The following is a 19,936-nucleotide window of genomic DNA, read 5'->3' on the forward strand; positions in this document are numbered from 1 at the left end:
ACGCCGCTGTCTCCTATGGAGAGATCTGATGAAAAATGGACAGCATGTCCCTTTTCATCAGATCTCATTCGATCAGCCATGGACGGATGGCAACGTATGACCAAACGTCTGATTTTAGCGGATCGGGTCGGATGTCAGCGGACACGTCACCGCTGACATCCGATGCTCCATAGGCTTGCATGGAGCGGCCGTTCAGGCCTGCCGACAAAACTGACAGGCGGACCTGAACCATCCAAGCGTGTGAAAGGGACCTAACCATGTATTCATTACTAAAAAGTGCTTGGACAATCACCTGCAGAATATCTAAATGAAAAAGATAGAATATGGTCGATCATAGCAAGGACTGCCTATAAATGGGCCTCCATTCACATGAAAAGAAAGAAGAAAAAAAACGTACATTTCTCAGCCCCACAAAATATCTGTAAAATAAGCAAATTTTGATCATTCTCCAGTTCTTTCTGGAAAGCAGAGGATGACTCAAGCCTTAGATATAAACATGATGTGCGTGGGAGAAACCACCAGCAATAACAGATACACCATGTACACGACTGAGTACACATGCCAAAGGATCTCAAAATATGCACACACATCAATTCTATACACACACGGCTACTGACAGGTAAAGCAAACAACATTATCTTCTTTCAACTGCATCGGAAAGTGGGTGGAATATTTTAGGCAGCAAGTAAACATGTGGTCCATGAAGTGGATGTGTTAAAAGCCAGGGGGGAAAAAAGCAACGCAGTTTTTTGCATATGGGGGGATGCATAGCCACAGAGCAGTCAAGGTGGCCATGCTGACCTGTGTCCACAGCCAAAAATCTCCTAAAAAAAAAAAAAAAGGACATGCGAGCATCCGAACTGGACCACTGAGCAATGACTGGATCACATTTATTTCATATCATGTGGATCGTTGGGTGTAGGGCCGAAACAACTAATCGATTATGAAAACGGTAATTGATTAATTTCATAATCGATTAAGCGGCCAGTAACATAATGGGGTTAAAAAATTGGCCCTTTATAGTACAAAAACAGCAAATCACTACTGTAAATATTACTTTCACTGTCCCACAGTAAAAAAATAACCCCTTACAGTAGCAATTTGCCCTTTTTGTACTTATTTTAGTTTTTTAACCCCATTATGTTACTAAACATCTCAGGCCTGGGTCACACCGCTGTGTTTTTTGCAGAAACACACTACAGTTCATTTACATGTTTTCCTATGAGACACACATCCATGATTTTTTCAGCTGCTGCGTATTTGAAAAGGGCAAGGATTTTTTAAAGCAAAACTGTGCTATTTTGTTTTTTTGGTTCAATATACTTCAATGGAGAAGCTGCAGAAAAGCATGCAATGTGTTTTTGCGGCAATTTGTGTTTTTTAATCTTCCCAACAACAAATTGGCCCAAAAAAAATGCAAATCGCCGCAAAATTACTTTTTTTTAACATTATTAATCGAAACAATAATCGGCCAACTAATCGATTATGAAAATAAATCGTTAGTTGCAGCCCTAGTTGGGTGCGATGTCTCATTACCAAATATTCACACAAGAAACACCTCATGATGGGTAAAAGCAAATAGCTCTCTCAAGACCTTTGCAACCTTATTGTTGGAAAACATACTGATAGCAATGGTAACAGAAGGATTTCTAAACTTCTGAATGTTCTAGTGAGCGCTGTAAGGGCCATAGCCTGGAAGTGGAAAGAAAATAATTGCACCATAAACAGCCACATCCATGTGCTCTCTGCAAGATTTCTGACAGAGGAGTGAAAAGAATTATCAGAAGAATTGTCCAAGGACCACTTGTGGAGAGCTTCAGAAAGACCTGGAATTGGGAAGTACAATTGTTTCAAAGAAAACAAAAAATGCTCTCAACCGCCGTGGTCTCTATGCACGCTCACCACGCAAGACTCCATTGCTGAAGAAAAAAGCATGTTGAAGCTTGTTTAAAGTTTATGCACATTTAGAAAAGTCAGAAATACTGGGGGGAATATAGTCAGGTCAGATGAGATCAAAACATAACTCTTTGGATGCCATAATACACACCATGTCTGGAGGACAAATGGCGCTGCACATCACCCTAAGAACACCCCCAAACCAACAGTGAAGTTTGGAGGTGAGATCATGGTGTGGCGCAGTTTTTCAGCATACAGTACTGGCAAACTTCTTGTCATTGAAGGACGAATGGAAAAAATGTACCATGACAGTCTTGATAAAAATCTGCTGCCATCTACCAGGATGATGAAGTTGAACGAGGATGGACATTTCAGAAAGACAACGATCCCAAACACAAAGCCAAGGAAAATCTCAATTGATTGTCTCATATATTATGCAAACCTCAAACAAAGGAGCACTTCATAGCTTTACAAGTAAAACCTAATATTTCCAAGGAGTAAGACCTAAAGTAGGTTTAGGCTTCATGTACACTGCTGCTGGTAAACTGGCATTGCCAAATGCCTGTAACAGCTTATAAACATGGCAACTCTCATTTAGCCATTTTCATTTACAGGCGACTTTTCATTTTTGACGATTTGCAAAAAAAAAAAAAAAAAAAGGGGCTTCAAAAAACGTACAATATATATATATATATATATATATATATATATATATATATATATATATATATATATATTCAAGACTGAAAAGCAGCTCTAGCACTCCACAACGTGTTGTCAGATTCTTCTGTGCTGGGCTTGCACATACATGATACACTGCCCATTCAATCCTATGAAGAATTTGTACACCAAATAAGCTCACAAGGACTGAGTGGAGGGCATGTGCAGGCCCATCACAATCACACGAAGGCTCTCACATATTCTGTGGGGCTCAGAGTCCCTGCAGCTAGTGTTTCTGGCACTTACACAAATATTTTTTCTTCTCTGTCCGACAGCTTTTTGTCTCATTTTTGACATATACATCCACTGAATATATGTGTGCAGGTAGAGCCCACACTTGATAGTCCCTACATCAAGCGGACCACCACTGCCCCATGCATTTATAGCAGTAGTAACCCTAAAAGTATAAACTTGCACCTACAAATAATCTTATAAGCTAGTCCGGTAGGTAACATTAAAAAGATATTCACATCAGCTGCAGCCATCGATGTCACAGGCGCATGTGCAGAGCTTTGAATTCACTGCCCTGATTGCAGAGAACAGCGCCACAATGGTGACTCGTGTATATAAAGGGGAAAGATGTAGGCGCAACCACGTCAGAGCACCTGACAACCTATAAGGCGAGTCCATTCACCAGACCAATGAGCAGAACAAAAAAAGCAGAGAAAAGTGCCTCCAAGTGCAGACTGTCATCAATCTAATAAATCTTGTACATGAATAGGCTCATCACTATAAAGCAGTGGTTCTCAACCTGGGGGTCGGGACTTGGTAATCTTTTTTAAGGGGTCACGGCATTAGTAAGGTTGAGAACCACTGCTATAAAGATTCCAGGACACAGAGGGTTATATCTGCCAAGTTCTCCTGCCGCAGTGGTGCCGCAGGTCGGAATCCTCCAAGGTGGTGCCAGGGTTGTCAACTTTGGTCTGCATGTCTAACAAACAGATGCAAAAATTACAGATTTAAACACACGGTTCATAAAATTTACCAAAATACCAAAAGTTGGCAATCCTGGATGGCGCTAGATTGCAGCATCTCCGGGATGAAGTCACTGGGAAGGGGGCTGAACAGCAACGCATTTCTGGGCATGTGCTATGCCAAAGAAAAAAAGACCAAGAAAAGATGAAAGTGTCAGGAGTGGTCCGTTTAGACACAGAAGGCTCTGTTTCAAAGGCAAGTCAGACATCATATGCTATTATGTAGTGCATACTAGCACAATATGCCATTAACATGCAGGGGGGCAGAAAAAAAAAGTAGAGTTTACTGCCGCTTTAAATTGGAGAGGATGTAAACCTTTGAAAGGAAAACTGAACAAAGCATATTCTCACTATAAAAAGTGTACTTGCCTCAATCCATAGCACCTGGTGTTGATCCTGGCTGCCCTCTCCTTCACCTGCAATCCGCATCTAATTTCTGACAGTTTTCCCTGACACCAGGGAATCCATGGTGACAGCTGCCACCCCTTATAGGATGCAGGTAGTGGGAAAAGGGAGTTACCGCTCCAGGTGGGTATGCTGAGCAATTAATGTCTTCTCAGGAGATCAAGGGTGCCGGTGACTTTCAGGCGCAGTCCTTGCTGATGGAAATCTCCGAACCTCGGCCGGCATCCAGGCTCATTCCTTAACATCCCCGTGGATTGGAGGATGTTAAAAAAAGAGCCAGGAGGCCGAGCGAGCGGAGTGAGCCGTCCGAGCGAAGCGAGGCCGGCTGGCCACTTTCCTCAAATTCCACGTCACCCTGGATGCCGGTGACTTGTCCTCAATGTTCCCCTATGGGGGGAAGTTCCTCCACTGACTGCGCAGGCGCAAACTTCCCGACGGAAATCCCCGAACCTCGCCCGGCATCCAGGCTCATTCTTTAACATCCCCATGGATTGGAGGATGTTAAAAAAAGAGCCAGGAGGCCGAGCGAGCGAAGCGAGCCGTCCAAGCGCAGCGAGGACGTGAGGCCGACTGGCCACTTTCCTCTAAGTCCACGTCGCCCTGGATGCCGGCCGCCGTTCGGGGATTTCCGTCAGCAAGTTTGCACCTGCGCAGTGCTTGAAGGAACTTTCCCGATGGCTGGAACCATCTCAGCGCATCAGTTCGCGCATGCGCTGGAACTTCCGTGATACCTGGAACCAGCACGGCAGATCACCGGCCAAGGTTCGGAGATTACCGTCGGCAAGGATTGCGCCTGCGCAGTCCTTACAGGAACCATCTCGTTAGCCGGCACCATATTGGCAGATCACCAGCAATGCACGAGGCAAGTGGTAGAGAATTTTTAAATGGACAGCCGCACTCCAAAAAACTTTGATTGCCGTCTTTATTGTAAAACAGAATAGAAAATGCACTACAAAACACAGCAAAAAATAGGGATGGCAGCCTACGCGTTTCACACCATCAATTAGTGCCTAATCATGGCTCATGAGGATGCAGGTAGTGACTGACAGCCTCACATGTGCATATTTCCCAATAATAGTGTGTAAAGGGGGGGGGGGCTGGGTGTCTATTCCCTCAATTTAGGCGTCATATTACACTCAGCCCTGTGCTGTGCGCAATGCTAAAATCCCTAGCCCATGTAAGCTGACCGATATGTACTAATCGATACATAGTTCCATTCTGCCTGGAGTTCAGCATTATTGGCATACAGATAATGGTAAACTCACAGGAATGTCGTGTAAAGACTTGTATGCACTGGTGTTTTCTATACTGCCCAATATGCAGCTTGGCATTAATTGAGCCGATTGTGCCTTGAAAAACAAAATCTTTTAGAAAATAGGAATTAGTAGATTATTCTAGAAGTATACAAAGAAAAGGAAAGATGGGGAAAAAAAAGGGAAGGAAGTTACAGGGCCAGAAGTAGTGGTTATGTAAGGATTCTTTTTGCAGAAGGATATTTAGTGTCACTCCAACAGACAGATTTTCATCACCTTCAGGTGAAATTCTGTTTTGCTTCTGCCATTTTCACTTTTTCTTCCCACACTGCAATTTAAAGTGGAGTTCCAGTCATTTGTGCTTTTATTAAAAGTCAGCAGCTACCAAAAGTGTACCTGCTGACTTTTAACACACACTTACCTGTCCCACGATCCCGCGGTGCAATCACCCCAGCAGTTTTCTACCTCTCTCTTCTCCCTCGGCATCTCTACTATGAGCGCCCAGTTGTGACAGCTTTCCGCTTTACAGCCAGAGTGGCGCTGCGCTCTGATTGGACCGGAAGTCTTCTAGGACATGTGTCCCAGAAGACTTCAGGAGGGAGCTGGAAGGAGAACTTCCAATCGCCTTAGGCGACAAGAACTGAAGTGGCAGCGGGAGGCTTGGCATGGAGCTGAGTGAGGGGGAAGATGGCCCCTGCCAGGCTCCATACAATTGCAAGGCGGAAGCAACGTCACTTCAGCCCATAGCTCTTAAAAAGGAACTTTTTTTTTTCCCTCTTTTTCTTTCCCCATTTTAGTGTAAATACGAGCTCTGTGGTCTTGTTGACCCCAGATCTCAATATTTAAGAGGTCCTGTCATTCTTTTTTACTATTACAAGGGATGTTTACGTTCCTTGTAATAGGAATTAAAGTGCCATTTTTTTTTAAAGAACAGTGTAAGTGTAAAAATATATATATTTTTTTTTTAAAACGTGTCCCGTCCCGCAGAAGCAAACGCATACATAAATGGTGTTCAAATCAAACGTGAGGTATCACTGTGATCGTTAGAGTGAGAGCAATAATTCTAGCCCTAGACCTCCTCTAACTCAAAACCTGCAACCTGTAGAAATTTTGAAACGTTGTATATGGAGATTTTTAAAGGATAAAAGTTTGTCACCATTTCAGAAGCAGGCGCAATTTGAAGCGTGACATGTTGGTTATCAATTTACTCGGCGTAACATTATCTTTCACAATATTAAACAAAAATTGGGCCATCTTTACTGCGGTCTTATTTTTTTTAATTAAAAAAGGTGCGTTTGTAAGACAGCTGGGAAAAATACGGTTATTCTCTAGGGTGTGTATATATATATATATATATATATATATATAGTTCTAAGTAATTTTCTCAGGTCTGGTTTTAAAGTGGTTATAAACCCTCCTGTTTTTTCACCTTAATGCATCCTATGCATTAAGGTGAAAAAACACCTTGCAGTGTCCGGCCCCCCCAGCCCCCTTGTTCTACTTACCTTAGCCCCGAATTTTCGTGGGCGCAATCCCACCATCGCTCTCTCCATGGGTTCTTGATTGAATAGATTGATAGCAACACAGCTATTGGCTCCCGCTGCTGTCAATCAAATCCAATGACATTGGCGCCGAGTCCTGCATTCAGCGGCTACGGACACCGAATGCTGGACACGGGAGCGTGCCGCAAGGTGACCCACCTTGGGAGAGAGCTTGCCAGAGGGGGTTATCTGATGCAGGGAGAAGCCGAAAGCCAGCGTGGGACCCCAGAAGGAGGATGTTCGGATCACTCTGAGCAAAAACCAACTGCACAGTGGAAGTATGACATGTTTGTTATTGGAAAACCTATAGTATCACATTAAAGCAGAGCTCCACCCTAAAGTGGAACTCCCGCTGATCGGAACCCTCCCCCCTCCGGTGTCACATTTGACACCTTTCAGGGGGAGGGGGGTGCAGATACCTGTCTAAAGACAGGTATTTGCACCCACTTCCGGCCACACAGTCTCGGGCAGACTGCGGGCATGACGTCACCCCCCCCCCCCGTTGTGTTCTGGGAACACTCGGCTCCCAGTACACAGCGGGAGCCAATCGGCAGGCGTAGCGCGACTCGCGCATGCGCCGTAGGGAACCGGGTAGTGAAGCCGGAGCGCTTCACTTCCTGGTTCCCTCACCGAGGATGGCGGGGGGGGGCAGCAGAGTGACGAGCGATCGCTGGTCCTCTGCTGCGGACGGCGATGGACTCCAGGACAGGTAAGTGTCCTAATATTAAAAGTCAGCAGCTGCAGTATTTGTAGCTGCTGGCTTTTAATATTTTTTTTTTTCAGCGGACATCTGCTTTAAGTTATTTAGCTCAGAACATCTTTTAGGTGAAGATATTTGTGGTTCTTTGTCATGCAAAATGTGCGCCGACACCCGTCATCTTAGAAATTATTGGAACTCAACATAACAACCACCTAAGATTTGCAAAGATTGCATAACCATATTTCAGGATGTTTGACTTTCAGGTCCAATATACCTGAAAGAATTATATTTTATACATTAAGTGAAAGTTCTATTAAAATTCCCCAAAAAGGACATTGCACAGAAGCTTCCTGAAAATGTTTTTTTTTCAGTGGGGACTGCATTAGTGTTCATTTTTTAGACTAAGAACATTAAAGTACAGAAAATACATGTTGATCATGCCAGCAATGCAATTACTTTTTTTGGTTAATGGTCACCTTCTGTGGGCTAAAAAGACAGCAAAAACAAGGATCCTTCTATGACAAACTACAATTCTTCCCTCCACCTTCCATACACTGGAGATGAATAAAAGGCCGACATGAAGTCCAACCTTGGTGGCAACTATTGCTCCCTCCAGATCAGTGGAGGAGCAAGCATAGCCATCCAGTAACAAAGTTTGTTAGAAGCCAGAAGAAACTATTACAGTAACCACATCTAAGGACCACAGTGAGGGAAAAAAGTTGATTCCCTGCTGATTTTGTATGTTTGCCCACTAACAAAGAAATTGGCTACAATTTTAATGATAGGTTTGTTTTTACAGTGAGATAGAATAACATAAAAATAAAAAAGTAATAAATTGATTTGCATTTTAAATGAATGAAGCAAGTATTTGAGATTAGAACTCTTAAAGGGAGTGCTCCTAATCTCAGCTTGTTACCTATATAAAAAGACACCTGTCTACAGAAGCAATTAATCAGATTCCAATCTCTCCACCATGGCCAAGACCATAGAGCTGTCCAAGAAACTCAGGGACAAGATTGTAGAACTACACAAGGCTGGAATGGGCACAAGACCAATCGCCAAGCTGCTTGGTGAGAGGGTGACAGTTGCTGCAATTATTCGCAAATGGAAGAATCACAAAATAACCGTCAATGTCCCTCAGTCTGGGGCTCCATGCAAGACTTCACCACGTGGAGTTTCAGTGATAACGAGAGGAATCAACACCGAAGAATATTGTCAATGATCTCAAGGCAGCTGGGACCATAGTCACCAAGAAAACAATTGGAAACACACTACCCTGTGAAGGACTGAAATCCTGCAGCATTCACAAGATTCCCCTGCTCAAGAAAGCACATGTAAAGGCCTGTCTGACGTTAGCTAATGAACATCTGAATGATTCAGAGGAGAAGAGTTGTGGGTAGATGAAACCAAAAATCAAGCTCTTTGGCATCAACTCAACTTGCTGTGTTTGGAGGAGGAGGAATGCTACCTATGATCCCCCTAGAACACCATAATCACTTTCAAACATGGAGATGGAAACATCATGCTTTGGGGGGGGGGGGGGGGTTCTGCTAAGGGGACAGGACAACTTTACAAAGGGACAATGGATGGGAGTCATGTACCATCAAATCTTAGATGAAGGGCCTCCTTCCCTCAGCCAGGGCATTGAAAATGGGTCGTAGATGGGTATTGCAGCATGACAAAGACTCAAAACACACGGCCAAGGCAACAAAGGAGTGACTAAAGAAGAAGCACATGAAGGTCCTGGAGTGGCCTAGCTGTAACTCCATAGAAAAGTGGAGGGAGCTAAAGGTTGAGTTACTAAACGTCAGCCTTGAAAAGGGATCTGTAAAGTGTGTGGGACAAAATCCCTCCAGAGACTTCCTGTCCCACTTCCTCCTTCCCTCCAGGGACCGCTAAGGCGATACGTCATATCGCCTTTTGGCGGCCCCTCCCTGTAGGGAATCGCCTGGGACACATGACAGTTCCCAGGCGATCGTCTGTCCAATCGGGTAGCGCAGCGGCGCTCGCGCATTCGCAGTGAGTGCCCGGCCTGTGAAGCCGAAAGCCGTCACGCCCGGGTGCCCATAGTTAGGATGGAGGAGCCAGCGGAGAGGGGGGGAGCGAAGCTCTGTGCGGCGCGGCGCTGGACAGTGGAGCAGGTAAGTGTATGTTTATTAAAAGCCAGCAGCTATGCATTTTGTAGCTGCTGACTTTTAATAAACATCAAAAAAGGCTGGAACTCCCCTTTAACTATAGACACACTGTAATAGACCAAAAGGTAGCAAATAAGATGTTCATTAATAATATTTATATAAAATGTATGCATACCCGATTATCCAGGTTCCAAAGATGATGCAAAGCTAGATATTAAAACACTTAATTGGGGTATTCATAAAGAAGTTTCTACAACAAGCTGCAAGGCTACATTCACACTTGCGTATGCGCACAACAATGATTACATGCAAGAACCCCAATGATTAGCTGCGGGAGGCAACCGCTTTGTAAGCAATGGGAGGCTGCCAGCTCACAAAGCCAATCAAGGCCGCTCACATGCAATTGCTCATAAAGCAGTCACCTGCGAGTGATCAGCCCTGGATACAGGCTGTCTGCATTCAGGGTCGATCAGTTGCAGGGGATCGCTCATTGTGCAATTACATGTGAGCAGCTGCTTTTAGCTGCAGGAGCTGGCAGCCTCCCATTGCTTTCAATGGGATTTCCTCCCTCAGCTAATCACTAGGAACCCCCATCTGGGGTCCTTGTATGTAATCAGTCGGGTCCATTCATAAGGTGCGATCGTGGCCCAAAACTATGTACCACAAACAGACATGGTACATAATGTTCAGAGCAAGCACCGACATTTATCATGCTGAGACGCACAAAGGCCAGAGTGTCCATATAGACACTCAGTTTAGCCAAGATCCGTCCCTGCCACCACACCAGTCAGTGCAGCCGCCAAGGTTGTCTGTAGCAGGGTAGACAGTCTGGTGAGGATTCGAACACTAGGAACTAGTCCCCCAGCTTCCCTGTCAGGCTTCACATCAGCATTACGGGTCGCTGCTGGATGTGAATTGGTGCCATTAAAAAAAAAAAAAACTATGCTGATGGTAGAACTATTTAAAGGGCCATGCTTCCAGTAAAGCAAAGCAAATGCTTTACTACGCTCTCCGCCCAATTGCCATTTAAACCTAGATTGCATAGGGTGGCCACAGTGGTCCTTCCATGCACAGAAGCTTGGTCCTTTTATTACAAAGCAAAGGAAAGCATCAATTACTGAATATGCACCACGTCTCCCTCAGGCAAGGATTGCAGCACCTCCTTACACCAAGAGGACTTGTTCAAGGGCAGTCAAGTATCTCTCTGCATGTTTCTCAAGAAGATAGCGGCCCTTGATTCTCTGTCCTTGGTTAAACACCAGTCACTTATCATATGTTATTTTCAGCTTATGATTAACCAGTAGGAGACAAGTTGGAACAGAAGTATACGCTAAATCTCTTCTAGTAACACATTAAGACAAAGCAAAACAATGTAACAACCTGGGTATTGCATATTACAGATAACTTCACAGCCAGAGTGTCTTGGTAAGTGTTCATTAACCAACTAGATTTTGAAGGGTTTGCCAACCCGGGAATTAAAAATGCACCCAGTATAAAAGAAGATTCTTGCACTGGCCACACATACCCTCCATAATCTGATCAATTCTTTTTTATTACAGGCATTTATATACTGCCGAAAAGTTACACAGTGCTTTGCATAGATTGTACATTCACACAAGTCCCTGCTCTCAAAGAGCTTGTAATCTAATGTCCCCATCTCAAATGCATACACACACACACACACACACATATATATATATATATATATATATACACACATACACACACACACAGTACTAGGGACAATTTAGACACCGTGTAATTAATCTACTGGCATGTCTTTTGGAGTGTGGGAGGTAACCAGAGTACCCGGAGGAAACCCGCACAGGAACAGGGAGAATATGCAGGTAGTTTCATGGTTGGGATTGGCATTAGAGTTGCTAACCACCAAAAAGGGATATAAAAAGCAGATTTGTTTAAAAATAACAAACAGGTTATACTTACCTACTCTGTTGAAGTGGTTTTGCATAGAGCAGCCCGGATCCTCTTCTCAGGTCCCCCACTGGCCCCTCCCTCCTGCCGAGTGCCCCCAGAGCATGCAGCTTTCTATGGTGACACCTGAGCAGGCTCACTGCCAAGCTGCTGCTCTGTGTGTTCATTCATTTTTAATATGAGACTAGCATTTAAAAAAAAAAAATAGACGATAATTAGTCCGATATTCTCACTGTGTGTATGAGGCTTAACCACTTGCCAACCATGTCACGCAGACATACTGCGGCACAATGGTTCTCCTGGGCGAAATCCTGTACGGGTACGTCCTACCCACTTTTGGCCACCAGAGGGCAAGCATGCGCGCACTGCCCAGCGGGGAAATTGATGCGCATTGCCGGCGGGCCACGATCGCTGCCGGCCGTGCGCAATTGCGTGCAGGAGGGCCAGCATGGTAATTTGTGTGTGTAAACAGAGGAGAGGAGCCATATCGTTTCTTCCTACAAGGTAGGAAAAACTAAATGGCTTCTCTCTTAGTGACTCACATTCCCGCACAGTTAGAACATGCTGAGGGAACACACATTTAACCCCTTCGCTGCCATTCACATTTACACAGTAATCGGTGCATTTTTATAGCACTGATCGCTGTAGAAATGCCAATGGTCCCAAAAAAAGTGTCAAAAGTCTCCGATCTGTCCATCGCAATACCGCTAAAAATCACAGATCACTGCCATTACTAGTAAAAAAATGCCAAAAATCTTTTCCATAGTTTGCAGACGCTATATATTTTGTGCAAATCATCCCCCAAAGCCCCCCCACCCCTCCGGTGTCACATTTGGCACCGTTCAGAGGGAGCAGATGCCTGTGTAATACAGGTATTTGCTCCCACTTCCGGGCACAGATCACCTCAGTGATCAAAGTGACCTATGCAACTTCCTGCACCTACACTGCCCTCCCCCCGCTGTCTTCTGAGAGACACACAGATCCCAGAAGAACGGCAGGGACAAGGTAGGATGCGCAGCGCGACTCGCACATGCGCAGTAGGGAACCAGGAAGTGAAGCCGCAGCAGCCGGGAGCTGAGCGACTGATCGGTTTTGGCTGCCGACATCACGGGCTCCCTGGACAGGTAAGTGTCCTTATATTAAAAGTTAGCAGCTGCAGTATTTGTAGCTGCTGGCTTTTAATATATATTTTTTAGGCGGACCTCCACTTTAAAGCATGAAGATAAAAAGCCTTCTGTGTGCAGCAGCACCCCTAATACTTATCTGAGGTCCATCTAGATCCAGCAATGTTGCATGAGAGACTCCGCTGTCCGGGACTTCCCCCTCCTCACTGGACACAGGGAGCTGTGGCTCAGCTCGGGTGCCCCCATAGCAAGCTGCTTGTTGTGGGGGCACTCAACATAAGAGGGGGCAGAAGCACCAAAAAAGGCAAAACCAAAGACATGTTTTTTTTTGGGCTAAAAATAACAGACTTTAGTATCGCGTTAAGGGAGCACATGTACCTCTAATCAAACAAGAACGTTCTTAAATAAAAGGTTTTTCAACATAACCTGGGCTTCTGTGTAAAGATCCTACAGGTATCTTACAATGTGTCTGCAGCACAAGTGAAGTGCCAGATTCTGTTGGGTCAGCATTTCATAAGACACGCTATCACTTCTATCATGAAGAACGTGCGGATTAAAAACTGGGAAAATTATCAGATGTGCTGCTAATACACAGATGTCAGGGTACAAAGGAAGCTACAGAAGGTATATATAGAACGGTTACAGATAAAAATAATCAAAGATCTGCAAGTTACCAGTTATTGTATTCAGTGAATGCCAACTGACTTTGCTTTACTATCTCAGCTTTACTACAACTTGTTTCTAAAGCGGTTCAAAAGCTAAAAGGTTTTGTTTTCCCCCTTCTACCTTAAAGTGGTTCTAATGCTTCATTCTTTTGGGGGGGGGTCACCCCTCTATAGAGATCAGCGATGGGGGGGGGGGGGAGACGCCCTCTATAGAGATCAGCGATGGGGACGCCCCTCTATAGAGATCAGCGATGGGGACGCCCCTCTATAGAGATCAGCGATGGGGACGCCCCTCTATAGAGATCAGCGATGGGGACGCCCCTCTATAGAGATCAGCGATGGGGACGCCCCTCTATAGAGATCAGCGATGGGGACGCCCCTCTATAGAGATCAGCGATGGGGACGCCCCTCTATAGAGATCAGCGATGGGGACGCCCATTATAGAGATCAGCGATGGGGGGGGGGGGGGGGGGACACCCTTTATAGAGATCAGTGATGGGGACACCCTCTATAGATCAGTGATGGGGACACCCTCTATAGATCGGTGATGGGGACACCCTCTATAGATCGGTGATGGGGACACCCTCTATAGATCGGTGATGGGGACGCCCTCTATAGATCGGTGATGGGGACGCCCTCTATAGATCGGTGATGGGGACGCCCTCTATAGATCGGTGATGGGGACGCCCTCTATAGATCGGTGATGGGGACGCCCTCTATAGATCGGTGATGGGGACGCCCTCTATAGATCGGTGATGGGGACGCCCTCTATAGATCGGCGATGGGGACGCCCTCTATAGATCGGCGATGGGGACGCCCTCTATAGATCGGCGATGGGGACGCCCTCTATAGAGATCGGCGATGGGGACGCCCTCTATAGAGATCGGCGATGGGGACGCCCTCTATAGAGATCGGCGATGGGGACGCCCTCTATAGAGATCGGCGATGGGGACGCCCACTATAGAGATCGGCGATGGGGACGCCCACTATAGAGATCGGCGATGGGGACGCCCACTATAGAGATCGGCGATGGGGACGCCCTCTAGAGATCGGCGATGGGGACGCCCTCTAGAGATCGGCGATGGGGACGCCCTCTTGAGAGATCAGCGATGGGGACGCCCTCTAGAGATCAGCGATGGGGACGCCCTCTAGAGATCAGCGATGGGGACGCCCTCTAGAGATCAGCGATGGGGACGCCCTCTAGAGATCAGCGATGGGGACGCCCTCTAGAGATCAGCGATGGGGACGCCCTCTTGAGAGATCAGCGATGGGGACGCCCTCTTGAGAGATCAGCGATGGGGACGCCCTCTTGAGAGATCAGCGATGGGGACGCCCTCTTGAGAGATCAGCGATGGGGACGCCCTCTTGAGAGATCAGCGATGGGGACGCCCTCTTGAGAGATCAGCGATGGGGACAACCCTCTATAGAGATCAGCGATGGGGACGCCCTCTAGAGATCAGCGATGGGGACGCCCTCTAGAGATCAGCGATGGGGACGCCCTCTAGAGATCAGCGATGGGGACGCCCTCTAGAGATCAGCGATGGGGACGCCCTCTAGAGATCAGCGATGGGGACGCCCTCTAGAGATCAGCGATGGGGACGCCCTCTAGAGATCAGCGATGGGGACGCCCTCTAGAGATCAGCGATGGGGACGCCCTCTAGAGATCAGCGATGGGGACGCCCTCTAGAGATCAGCGATGGGGACGCCCTCTAGAGATCAGCGATGGGGACGCCCTCTAGAGATCAGCGATGGGGACGCCCTCTAGAGATCAGCGATGGGGACGCCCTCTAGAGATCAGCGATGGGGACGCCCTCTAGAGATCAGCGATGGGGACGCCCTCTAGAGATCAGCGATGGGGACGCCCTCTAGAGATCAGCGATGGGGACGCCCTCTAGAGATCAGCGATGGGGACGCCCTCTAGAGATCAGCGATGGGGACGCCCTCTAGAGATCAGCGATGGGGACGCCCTCTAGAGATCAGCGATGGGGACGCCCTCTAGAGATCAGCGATGGGGACGCCCTCTAGAGATCAGCGATGGGGACGCCCTCTAGAGATCAGCGATGGGGACGCCCTCTAGAGATCAGCGATGGGGACGCCCTCTAGAGATCAGCGATGGGGACGCCCTCTAGAGATCAGCGATGGGGACGCCCTCTAGAGATCAGCGATGGGGACGCCCTCTAGAGATCAGCGATGGGGACGCCCTCTAGAGATCAGCGATGGGGACGCCCTCTAGAGAGATCAGCGATGGGGACGCCCCTCTATAGAGATCAGTGATGGGGGGGGGGCTTCTATAGAGATCAGTAATGGGGACACCCTCTATAGAGATCAGTGATGGGGGGGGGGGCTTCTATAGAGATCAGTAATGGGGACACCCTCTATAGAGATCAGTGATGGGGGGGGGGGGCTTCTATAGAGATCAGTAATGGGGACACCCTCTATAGAGATCAGTGATGGGGGGGGGGTTTCTATAGAGATCAGTAATGGGGACACCCTCTATAGAGATCAGTAATGGGGACACCCTCTATAGAGATCAGTGATGGGGGGGGGGGGGGGCTTCTATAGAGATCAGTAATGGGGACACCCTCTATAGAGATCAGTGATGGGGGGGGGGCTTCTATAGAGATCAGTAATGGGGACACCCTCTATAGAGATCAGTGATGGGGGGGGGGGGGGTTCTATAGAGATCAGTAATGGGGACACCCTCTATAGAGATCAGTAATGGGGACACCCTCTATAGAGATCAGTGATGGGGGGGGGGGGGGCTTCTATAGAGATCAGTAATGGGGACACCCTCTATAGAGATCAGTAATGGGGACACCCTCTATAGAGATCAGTGATGGGGGGGGGGGGGCTTCTATAGAGATCAGTAATGGGGACACCCTCTATAGAGATCAGTGATGGGGGGGGGGGGGTTTCTATAGAGACGAGTGATAGGACAGTGTGGTGATCTGTGATGAGGGTGATGGAAGACGTTGAGGTGTATGGAGGGAGGATGTAGTAATGTGAAGATAAATCCTTTATTATCAGACAGTGAGTAATGAATAGCGGGTACCACTCCCCCTCCTCTCTATATAATGTTATGGGGGGTGTCACCATGCCTGCTCTGTGTACATTGTGCCCCCCTCCCCCTATGCCCGCACTCACACGATCCACATGCCGGTGATGGTGAAGGCGGGCAGGGTGATGGGTAGGATAACCCAGCCGGGCATCTTGGACAGAGGCATCCGGAAGGCGCGGCGTGTCCCCGGCTGTGTGCGGCTCTCAGCTGAGGAGGGGGCGGCGGGCTCTCAGGGGGGAGAGCGGTCCAGGTGGGGGTTTCTCCCAATAGCTCCAGAAAACTTTCAGCCGCTCCTCTCCCATAGCCCAGGCTACAGCTCAGCGCTGACGGCTTCCACCGGCACGGACACTCTCCTCATGGAGCGCGGGCGGTACCGACATCTAATTCCAGGAGCGGAGTCCACCGGACGGGCTGATACTGAGCGCCTCCACTTCTCACACACTCCGCTACAATCTGCCAAACAGTGTGTGTGTGAGGAAGGGACCGCCCCGCCCCCCGTGCGTGTGAGAGAGGGACCGCCCCGCCCCCCGTGTGTGTGAGGGCGGGTGCGCCACGCCCCGTGTGTGAAGGGAGAAATGGGGGGGGGGAGGGCCGCCCCGTGTGTGTTTGTGAAAGGAGGGACCGCCCCATGCGTGAGGGAAGGGACGGCCCCGTGTGTGTGAGGGGGGACGGGACCGCCATCCCCGAGAGAGAGCAGGGAGGAGTGTTGGGCCCCGCCCACACAGTAGGGAGGAGCGGAGGGAGCACGTGTGTGCTGTGATGAGAAGTGTCAGCTCTCCCCCTCTCTGTGTACACAGCTCTCCCCCCTCTCCGTGTACACAGCTCTCCCCCCTCTCCGTGTACACAGCTCCCCCCTCTCTGTGTACACAGCTCTCACCTATCATATGTGGGGGGTAAATAAGAGAACCAGAACTTTCTGTGGGGGGAGTGAGTGTGATAATAAGGTTGGCAGTGCCACCCCAGACAGGACCTCTGTGATCAGAGGGGGTTCTCTTACTGGGAAATTAAACCGATTTTAAACATTCAATTCAATTTTTTAACCACTTCAGCCCCGGAAGGATTTACCCCCTTAATGACCAGGGCATTTTTTGTGAAACGGCACTGCGTCACTTTAACTGACAATTGTATGGTCGTGCGATACTGTACCCAAACTAAATTGACATCCTGATTTCCCCACAAATACAGCTTTCTTTTGGTGGTGAAGGTACATCATGGCTCTCTCTCTGGTGGTGCGGGTACAGCGCGGCTATTTTAGGTGGTAGGGGTACAGCATGGCTCTCTCTGGTGGTGCGGGTACAGCGTGGTTCTCTCTCTGGTGGTGCGGGTACAGCGTGGTTCTCATTCTGGTGGTGCGGGTACAGCATAGCTCTCTCTCTGGTGGTGCGGGTACAGCGTGGCTCTCTCTCAGGCAGTGCGGGTACAGGGGTAGAACGTGGTATCTCTCTGGTGGTGCAGGTACAGCATGGCTCTCTCTGGTGGTGCGAGTACAGCGTGGCTCTCTCTCCAGTGGTGCGGGTACAGCGTGGCACTCTCTCTGGTGGTGCAGGTACAGTTGGCTCTCTCTGGTGATGCGGGTACAGCGTGGCTCTCTCTCAGGTAGTGTGGCTACAGGGGTACAACATGGCTCTCTCTCTGGTGGTGTGGGTACAGCGTGACTCTCTGGTGGTGCGGGTACAGGGGTACAGCGTGCCCCTCTCTCTTGTGGTGCGGGTACAGCGTGGCTCTCTCTGGTGGTGCGGGTATAGCGTGGCTCTCTCTCAGGTAGTGCGGGTACAAGGGTACAACGTGACTCTCTCTCTGGTGGTGCAGGTACGGCATTGCTCTCTCTGGTGGTGCGGGTACAGCGTGGCTCTCTGGTTGTGCGGGGACAGGGGTACAGCGTGGCTCTCTCTCTGGTGGTGCGGGTACAGCGTGGCTCTCTGGTGGTGTGGGTACAGGGGTACAGCATGGCTCTCTGGTGGTGCGGGTACAACGTGGCTCTCTGGTGGTGCGGGTGCAGGGGTACAGCGTGGCTCTCTCTCTGGTGGTGCGGGTACAGCGTAGCTCTCTCTCTGGTGGTGCGGGTACAACGTGGCTCTCTTTCTGGTGGTGCGGGTACAGCGTGGCTCTCTCTCTGGTGGTGCGGGTACAGCGTGGCTCTCTCTCTGGTGGTGCGGGTACAGCTTGGCTCTCTCTCTGGTGGTGCGGGTACAGCGTGGCTCTCTCTCTGGTGGTGCGGGTACAGCTTGGCTCTCTCTCTGGTGGTGCGGGTACAGCGTGGCTCTCTCTCTGGTGGTGCGGGTACAGCTTGGCTCTCTCTCTGGTGGTGCGGGTACAGCGTGGCTCTCTTTCTGGTGGTGCGGGTACAGCGTGGCTCTCTCTCTGGTGGTGCGGGTACAGCGTGGCTCTCTCTCTGGTGGTGCGGGTACAGCTTGGCTCTCTCTCTGGTGGTGCGGGTACAGCGTGGCTCTCTCTCTGGTGGTGCGGGTACAGCTTGGCTCTCTCTCTGGTGGTGCGGGTACAGCGTGGCTCTCTCTCTGGTGGTGCGGGTACAGCGTAGCTCTCTCTCTGGTGGTGCGGGTACAGCGTGGCTCTCTCTCTGGTGGTGCGGGTACAGCGTGGCTCTCTCTCTGGTGGTGCGGGTACAGCGTGGCTCTCTCTCTGGTGGTGCGGGTACAGCTTGACTCTCTCTCTGGTGGTGCGGGTACAGCGTGGCTCTCTCTCTGGTGGTGCGGGTACAGCGTGGCTCTCTCTCTGGTGGTGCGGGTACAGCGTGGCTCTCTCTCTGGTGGTGCGGGTACAGCTTGGCTCTCTTTCTGGTGGTGCGGGTACACCGTGGCTCTCTCGCTGGCTTCCCCCAGCATAAAGTTTCAGGCTCTCTCTCTCCCCCAGCAGAGTTCATGCATGCTGGGGGCTGTAGCCTGCTGTCTGTGGACACATCTGGAGCCGCCAATCTTCCACAACTACATTTCCCATGATGCTTCCCCAGTGTCTTCTGATTGGCCCTCTGCTGTGGCCAATGGGGAGAGCGGGCAGAAAGGTGGGCGGTGTCACTGCGATCCTACCACATTAGAGCTGTGCTCTCCTCTCCTGTTCGGCTGACAGGAGAAAGAGGAGGGGGCGAGAGGGAGAGATACACCCGCAACTCTCCTCTCCCCAGTCACATTGGCGCTGCCAAGTTCCCTGGCAAACAGAGCAGGGGAAAATCAACCCACTGTACCAATGGGGGGGATGGGGGGGGGGGCTCAACGGCACCCACTACAACAATTGCTTCCTGGTCTGGCCCCCCCCATACTGCATTCCCCTATATCGGCGCTGGCCCTGGTGGGGCCCCATGAGCACTTGGGGCCCCCGGACAGTGCCCAGGGGTGCCTGCTCGATAAGATGGCCCTGCATCCACCGATATCTGATCTGATCCTGTCCGCAAAATCCAGAAGGGTTGTGGTCCTATTTTCCATCTGTCTGGCAGATCAATAGCCTATAATAAGGCTTACCTGTAGCTACCCCGGATATCTCCTTTTCCCCTGTATCTGCATGTGCCAATGACATAGGCA

The 19,936-nt window shown here is 49.2% G+C and overlaps 1 protein-coding gene across 2 annotated transcripts in view; it reads right to left on the reverse strand.

Moving 5' to 3' along the window:
* The window catches only part of LOC120947220 (transmembrane protein 150A-like), a 158,276-nt gene extending 141,395 nt beyond the window's left edge, over nt 1-16,881 (reverse strand). Inside the window, exon 1 of one of the 2 annotated variants that reach the window (XM_040362365.1) lies at nt 16,490-16,881. In XM_040362365.1, the coding sequence (XP_040218299.1) occupies nt 16,490-16,569 (80 nt within the window). In that variant the 5' untranslated portion in view covers nt 16,570-16,881. The remainder of the gene's footprint in view (nt 1-16,489) is intronic. The other variant, XM_040362364.1, reaches the window with a different exon arrangement.
* Nucleotides 16,882-19,936: the final 3,055 nt, after the last annotated feature.

The sequence above is a fragment of the Rana temporaria genome, chromosome 8, assembly GCF_905171775.1.
Source record: "Rana temporaria chromosome 8, aRanTem1.1, whole genome shotgun sequence".
Classification (NCBI taxonomy): domain Eukaryota; kingdom Metazoa; phylum Chordata; class Amphibia; order Anura; family Ranidae; genus Rana; species Rana temporaria.